Raw genomic sequence first — 8,457 nt, forward strand, 5'->3', positions numbered from 1 at the left:
AAATTATAGTCACCATGGGGCATATGAAGTGATACCTTATTGTGGTTTGGATTTAAATTTCCAAAAGGATTAACAATACTGAGCATCTTTCTATATGCTTGTTTGTTGGAGTTTGTATTTTCTCTGGAGAAATGTCTGTTCAAGTCCTCTTCCCATTTTAAAATTTTGTCTTTTTGCTGTTGAGTATAAGAGTTCTTTGTATATTCTAGATACTAGGCTCTTATCAGATATATGATATACAAGTATCTTCTAAGTTATCTTTTCACTTAGTAATAATACCTTTGGTTCATGAAACTTTTAAATGTTGAAATCCAATTTATGTTTTTTTTTTCTTTTTCTCAGCATGGTGTTGTTGTCAGATATAAGAATTGCCAATTTCAGGGCCATGAAGATTTACTGTCATGTTTTTTTTCTAAGAGTGTGATAGTTTTAGCTCTTACAGTTAGGTCTTTGATCTGTTTTAAGTTAATTTTTTTGTATATGGTGTGAAGTAGGGGTCTATTCTTTTGCATTATTTTGCAGTTTTTCACCATTCCGTATGATGTTAGCTATGAGTTTTTCATAAATGCCCTTCATTATGTTGAGGAAGCAACCTTCTATCCTAGTTTTCTAAGTATTTTTATCAATACAGGTTGTTGGATTTTGTCAGTGGCTTTCCTTTATCAGTTGAGATGATCATTTTTTAGTCTTTTGTTTATTAACATGGTTTATTACATTGTTTGATTTTATGTGAAACTACCATTGCAGTCTGAATAAATCCCATTTGGTCATGACTTGTGATGTTTTTGGTTTTTTGCTTTTTGGTGTTTTTGTTTTTGTTTTTTGCTTTTTGTTTTTTTGTTTTTGAGAGACAAAAAAGAGAGAGAGCTCACGAGCAGAGTAGGGACAGAGAGAGAGAGGGAATGAGAGAATCCCAAGCAGGCTCCATGCTGGTGTTGAGCTCACAAATCATGAGATCATGACCTGAGCTGAAATCAGATGCTTAACCGACTGAGCCATCCATGCCCTGCCTTTTTTTCTTTATTCTTTTCTTTCTTTCTTTCTTTCTTTCTTTCTTTCTTTCTTTCTTTCTTTTTGTTAGCAATCCTTTTAATATAATTTTGAATTTGGCTTGTTGGAATTTTTGTTTTTCATTCGTTTGAGGATTTTTGCATCTATATTCAAAAGGGATATTGGCTTTTAGTTTTCTTTTCTTGTGATATCGTTGTCTAGCTTTGGTATTAAGTTAATGCTGGCATCACAGAATGAATTAGAAAGTGTTCTGTCCACTTCTATTTTTGGGAGAGTTTGAAAGGATTAGTGTTAAGTCTTTAAATGTTTGGTGCAATTTATCCATGAAACTATCTGATTCCAGACTTTCCTTTGTTGGGAGGTTTTTTTTTTATTATTTAAAAAAAAATTTTAACGCTTATTTATTATTGAGAGACAGAGAGAGACAGAGCATGAGCAGGGGAGGGTCAGAGAGAGGAGGAGACACAGAATCTGAAGCAGGCTCCAGGCTCTGAGCTGTCAGCACAGAGCCCGATGCAGGGCTCGAACTCACGAACTGTGAGATCATGACCTGAGCTGAAGTCGGACGCTTAACTGACTGAGCCACCCAGGCGCCCTGGGAGGTTTTTTATTTGATACAATCTCTTTATTTATTATTGGTCTCTGGAGTTACTCTATTTCTTTTTGAGTCAGTTTTCGTTATTTATGTGTTTCTAGGAACTTGTCCATTTCATCTAAGTTATCTGATTTGTTGGCATACAGTTCATAGTATTCTCTTATAATCCTTTTTATTTCTCTGGGGTCAGTAATAATTTCTCAATGTGATTGTTTCAGTATAAACCAAATCAGGTGCTTCTCTATGACAGTATCTCACAAACTGTAGGGTAAAATCCACCTTGCCGCTTGATGGAAAAAATTATTCTGGGTTTTGTCAACTGTTATTATTAATATGTTAATAATTTCTTATCTGTCAGTACTTTGCATTTTGTTTGTACTGACACTTAAAGTTTCCTGAAGCAGTGATGCCATTTTGCATTTCTGTTTCTTGTTCCTTGTAGCTTCATGCACTATTTCCTCTGCCTGGAACATCCTCCCCATCTCTTGTACCCGCTGCCTGGCATTTACACACACACACACACACACACACACACACACACACACACAGACATATGACATTTGAGTGGTACTTGAATGGCATTTGAGCAAAATTGTAAAGAAGAAACTGATACATGTTGATCTCAGTTCTTTACAATTTTTCTCAAATACCGCTTTCAGTCATCAACACTAGCCCCTTAGGCACAGTCATTCCATGTGTACAGCTCCCTGAGCATGCCATAGCTATTGAACTGTAAGTATCTTTGCTACTATCCCTATGGTGATGACTTCCAAATCTCTCTTTCTCCTGCCTCGATCTCCCTTTTGAACTCTAGGCAGATATTTTGAGCCGTCTGTAAGACATTTCCCTGGGGGCACCTGGGTAACTTACTCAGTTTAGTGTCCAACTTCAGCTCAGGTCATGATCTCATGGCTTGTGCATTCAAGCCCTGTCTCAGGCACTGTGCTGATATCTCAGAGCCTGGAGCCTGCTTCGGATTCTGTGTCTCCCTCTCTCTGCTCCTCCCCAGCTTGTTCTCTCTCTCTCTCTCTCTCTCTCTCTCTCTCTCTCTCAAAAATAAATACACATTTAAAAAAATTTTAAGAGACTTCTCTCCTATATTCCTTACTGAAATCAATATTTCCCCAGCCAGCTTAGTTGCTCAACATATTCCCTTTAACTATACATCTCTCTGGGTCTCCTGAATGGTTCAGTTGGTTAAGCTTTGGACTCTTGATTTCTGTTCATGTCATGATATCACAGTTTGTAAGATCGAACCCCACATCTGGGTCCATGCTGACAGCGTGGAGTCTCCTTGGCATCCTCTCTCTCTCTCTCTCTCTCTCTCTCTCTCTCTCTCTCTCCCCCTCTCCCTCTCTCTTTTTCCTCCTTCCTCTCTCTTTCTCTCTCTCAAATAAATAAACTTAAAAAAAAACCTATACGTCTTTCTGAGGGCTTCACCATCTCCAAATAACCAAAACCAAAGCTCTGATTCTCATGCCAGATGCTTTTTTCTTTTCCTTAAGACATGACCAATAGCATCAACTAGTCAAGCTTCTATTGTGGGGAAGACACAGTGATCCAGTTTATATATATTCTCTCTGATCTTCACTACAACCCAGAAATATCTAGGTGTTATTTCCACCTATATGAAACAACTGAGGCTCACTGAAGTGCATGACTTGTCTCTTTCCTTCCACTTCTAATTGGCCGAGTCAGGATTCGAGGGTTCAAGCTCATGTACCTGCCATTCAGACACAGTAATTCCTGAAAATCTTTCTTCCTCTAAATTTCCACTGCCACCTTCACTCCTCTCTTTTTCTCACTCCTGATATCCAGTCCAGTAGCAAATTCAGTTGGCTCCATATTTAAAATAAATGGAGAATCTGAACACTTTTCACATCTGCCCAGCTACCAGCTTAGTCTCCTTGAATAATGAAACAGTTTCTTAATTTATCCTGTCTTTGCTCCTGACAGAATCTTAAGCTTACCACCCAGGGTGTCCTTTTTAGAACCTTGTCAGGTTTTATATATTAAATATGTAGACTATATATTTACTCATTTGCTCAAGCCTTCCAATGGCGGTCTATCCCATTTAGAGTGAAAACCAAAGTTTACCATGATCTGAAAGTCCTTACAGACCTGCACCCCCAACCCTCCTGCCCCAAGCACTGACCTCTCTACCACCTTCACCTCACTCTGACCACATCACTTCATTGCCATTTTTCAGACAAACAAAGCATATTCCAATGAATAGGTCTTTGTATTTCCTGCTTCCCTGATCTGGAACACCCTTCTCAGAGAACTTTATGGCCTTCTCCTGTACTTATTTCAGTTCTGTGCTCAAATTACGCTCTTATTTCTATTACTTTCTTAACCTTCACCCCATATTCTTCTTCTCCTTCACAGCACTTATATCCACTTGATATATTACATATTTGTTTGTTTAATTATTTATCATGTATTTTAAGCTTAATGACAACAGAGGTGTTGTTTTTTCTTCTTCTTCTTCTTCTTCTTCTTCTTTATTGTTCACTGCTGGATCCCCAGGCCAAGAACTATGCCTGGCATATAGGAGGCACTTAATGAAGATTTTTGAAAGAATTAATAAAGGAATCAATGATTGCTGTCTTTAGTTCATATCCAAATCATTTCTGGCTTGAAGTGTAATAATCACATTGGCCTTGCTGCCCCCGGTTTCATACTCTCAAGCTTGCTGACTAAATGATATTTGGGTGTTAGTCTCTATTTAGAATCCTTTAATAAATCCCCACCACTTGCAGAATATACTTCCAGTTTCTTATTATGATTACCAGGGTTTGGCTCTAGCCTCCAACTTTTTTTAATGTTTATTTACTTTTGAGAGAGAGAGAGAAAGAGCGCCAAGTGGGGGAGGCGCAGAGAGGGAGACACAGAATCCGAAGCAGGCTCCAGGCTCTTAGCCGTCAGCACAGAGACTGATGTGGGGCTCGAACTCACAAATTGCAAGATTGTGACCTGAACTGAAGTAGGGCGTTGTCCAGACTTTAACACTAACTTCTTTTTCAAGTTGATTCTCTTATTGATTGATTGATTAATTTCAATTTATTTCTCTAATATTCTGTTTCTTCAGCCTTAGGGAACTGTTTTTACTTCCCCACATGAGCCTTGCTCTTTACAGCTCTGTGCCTTTGCACCTTCTCTTCCCTCCCCCCAGAATATCATTTCCCACCTTATGACATGACAACCCTCATACATCCAGGAAGACTTAATTGTGCTCTCCTATTCCTTCTTCTAGAATTATGTTCATGACATGAAAATATTTCTCCTTAGGACTCTGGACTTCACAGGACAGGACAAGACTCTTTGTCATTCTGTTTCTAACTGAAGTGGCAGGCACATTGTATGTGATAAATATTTGTTACTGTAAGATGTTTGTATCGTGTTCTAGTATTATCTCTCAAGGTATGTTCTATTAAATGTGTTGTTTTACTTTATTTTAAAACAAAATCAGTTTACCTCTAGCCTAGAAAAAGACTAAATATTTTCCTATTCTTTTGCTTGTGAATTAATACTAATTTGGAGTAGGTTGAAGGATTGGATAAGAATCTCAGGTGGAAAGGAAGAAGAGGAAGCATCCCTGTTACACAATTTGAATTATTCCTTGCTTTCCCCTAATATTAAAATGACCATGAATGTCCTTACAGTTGGCTGATTTATACAGAACATCAGTTTGAAGTCTCTTAGTGACTACATTTAAGTTCATAAAAACATAGCTTTTAATGTCTAGGTAGTCACTTTCACAACTGTGACATCACCTGCTCTCTACTGACATTGAATCCTCTACCTGGCCCTCATTCAAAATCTGTTGGGTTGTTCCCATCCCATCTCCTATATGGAGCTTCTAGGACTCCCTAATTGAGAGCCATTGTCAATGACTTTAGCATCTTGTTTTACTTCCCTTCCATTTCTCTAGCTTGCTGCTGCTGTAATTTTCCCATGGTGACTGTGTAAATGAACTTGAACTTTGTGTCTCTCACAATACACTGGTGAGCTGAACTGAGAACCTCCTGTATTTTTCCAAAGAGGTTTTTATTTCTTAAAAATGGTATCAGCCAGACAAGTGGAAAAAGTACAGTCAGCTTACATATCTTTTTTTGAAGTTTGAGCTTTTAATAATAGTTGGTCCTCGGGGTTACAAAAACTCTGAACCCTGACTGCTTGGGTTTAAACCCCAGAAACCACTTCCTAGTTCTATGACCTTGGGTAACCTGCTTGAGACACTGAAGTGAATGTCAGTTTCCTTCTATAGAATGGAGTTTATAGTATTAGTACCTGCCTAAAAGGGTGAGGTGAGGATTGCACAAGTGAATTTTTTATAAGTTGCACAGAGTGCTTCCTGGCACATAATGAAAGCTGATGTTAGCCCTTCAACCTAGTCCCTGGGCCAGACACTGAAATGAAATAGTGAACAAGATATCAGGTCCCCTGTGCTCACAGAACTCAACATTCCTGTGGGGTATTGACATTGAACAACTAAACCTAAATAAATACCTAATTGCATTTTATGATAAAGACTGGAAACAATTTAAAAAGAGATAAAGGAATACTTAAGGAAGAAGTCTCTGAGAAAGTAACTCTAAGTAACCTAAAAGAGGAGAAGGAGTCAGCCATGGGGAAGAGAACATTCCAGGCACAAGGAACAGTACAAATCAAGGCCTGTAGGTGAGAATGAGCCTGGGTATTAGGGGAGGTAAGAAGGCAGGTGGAGCTGAAGCATAGTGAGAAAGAAAGGGTACAAGTGAAGTTGGAGAGCAAATTGATGAGCCTTTCAAGCATGCTAAGAAATTTATTTTGAATCTAATTTCAGTGGGAAGCCAATGAAAAATTTGGTATCTATTGTTCATTACATGGGTTTTAGAGAAGGAGCCAGAGAAATGGAAAATAAGGGATACATTTTAATTCTGTGCTATTTATGATAATCGATTTTAACAAATTTTATAAAAAAACAATTTAGAAGTTTAGAGTTTCACTTGAAAATAATCTTCATAGTCACCTTGCTTGATTTTTCTAGAATTATTCGATAGTTTTTGACATACTTATATTGCTCTTAGGGGGTTTACCTATCTATCAAACATGTATCTACCTTTCTTTCTTTAAGCCAACAAATATTTACAGAATTCTTACTCTTACTATCATGTTTCTTAGACTTGCAAGGAAACAGACATTTAAAGGAATTATCTAGTAACTAATTGTATTTAAAGTAGGTATTATAGGGGCGCCTGGGTGGCGCAGTCGGTTAAGCGGCCGGCTTCAGCCAGGTCACGATCTCGGGGTCTGTGAGTTCGAGCCCCGCCTCGAGCCCCGCGTCGGGCTCTGGGCTGACGGCTCAGAGCCTGGAGCCTGTTTCCGATTCTGTGTCTCCCTCTCTCTCTGCCCTTCCCCTGTTCATGCTCTGTCTCTCTCTGTCCCAAAAATAAATAAACATTGAAAAAAAAATTAAAAAAAACAATAAAGTAGGTATTATAAAGGAAAAGTAAAGGCTACCATGAAAGCACTTAACAGAGGACTTCTGGCCCACAGATCATACAGGCTTCCCTGAAGAATGAGTAAGAGGAAGCTACATAAAGAGAAGTGGGAAAGTACTGAGGCAGGAGGACCTTACATCTTCTGTGTTAATTTAATATTTTAATTATTGGACTGTTCATATTTGTTGGGCCAGGTGGCAATGTGGCAGAGCTTATATGAAGTTAACATGTTAGATTCCCTAGTTAAATAAGTGTATATGATAAGAAATAAAGAATCAGAATTGTGGGTAGTAAACTTCCACTTAGGATGCTTAAAGCAGCATTAACCTTTCACTTCTCAAATGGGGCTAAATGGAAGGGATCACTGGAGAGACAAGTCTTGTGCTATTTATGTCAAACAGGGAGATGCCCTCTGGGCCATTAGGCATTTTGCTTAAGGGGTTTAATATGAAAATGTCAATACACTCCATCATGCGGAGAAAGATATTGTTCCCAGGGAGTTGTTTATCTAGACATGTTTAAATATAGCAGTAGAGAGGAAGGGAGGGTGGTTAGGGTATAGAGGACACACACTAGATGCAAACAGCTCTTGGGAACTGTAATTATTTTTCTTTACCCTTTAGTTGGGATGTTAAATTCCATTTATTTCTAGGAATTTTTGTTCTTATGCCTGTCAGTGCACACTTAACAGTAGGAAGATGCATAATGTGTGTTGTGTACATGATAAGTTGGCATATCTTCAGGTTTTTCAGCATAATACAATTGGTGTCTTTGGGTCTTTTCTAGGTTTGTGACTTGGCTTTTAGCCTGAAGAAAATGCTGATCCGACACAAGATGACTCACAATCCCAATCGTCCCCTGGCAGAATGCCAGTTTTGCCATAAGAAGTTTACAAGGAATGACTACCTCAAAGTGCACATGGACAATATCCATGGCGAAGCTGACAGCTAATGGTAGCTGTAAAGGAATTAAACCGTTCAGAAGGGCTCCTAATATGAAACCCAGATTTCTCTCACCTGATTAGCATAGCAGAAGTAGACAAAAGTAATTCACTGGTCTCATAGTTCTTATTTGCCTACCTTTAGAGTTCGTAGATGCATATGCAAAAAAAAAAAAAAAAAAAGGAAAGAAAGAAATTCCTACTTTTACCAAAAAATGGTACAAATAGAAAAAAAACAACAACTTTGTAGACTTGCAAAATACTACTTATGCTCTGTTTTATAAAATGGAAAAAGGAGTCATGGCTTTCCATGTTGGCTACCTCTCTGTAAAGAAGTTTACTAACATACTCTTTATTAGGCCTTTTTATTTTATTGTTATCTGTGTGTGTGCATGCACGCACATACTGGTTATTACTGATTTATC

At 38.1% G+C, this 8,457-nt stretch overlaps 1 protein-coding gene across 3 annotated transcripts in view; it reads left to right on the top strand.

Moving 5' to 3' along the window:
- PRDM5 (PR/SET domain 5) overlaps positions 1-8,252 on the top strand; it is a 206,063-nt gene extending 197,811 nt beyond the window's left edge. For 2 of the 3 annotated variants that reach the window (XM_047857411.1, XM_047857412.1), the window contains one exon: positions 7,879-8,252. In XM_047857411.1, coding sequence (XP_047713367.1) covers positions 7,879-8,043 — 165 coding nt within the window. In that variant the 3' untranslated portion in view covers positions 8,044-8,252. The remainder of the gene's footprint in view (positions 1-7,878) is intronic. The other variant, XM_047857414.1, reaches the window with a different exon arrangement.
- Positions 8,253-8,457: the final 205 nt, after the last annotated feature.

The sequence above is a fragment of the Prionailurus viverrinus genome, chromosome B1, assembly GCF_022837055.1.
Source record: "Prionailurus viverrinus isolate Anna chromosome B1, UM_Priviv_1.0, whole genome shotgun sequence".
NCBI lineage: Eukaryota > Metazoa > Chordata > Mammalia > Carnivora > Felidae > Prionailurus > Prionailurus viverrinus.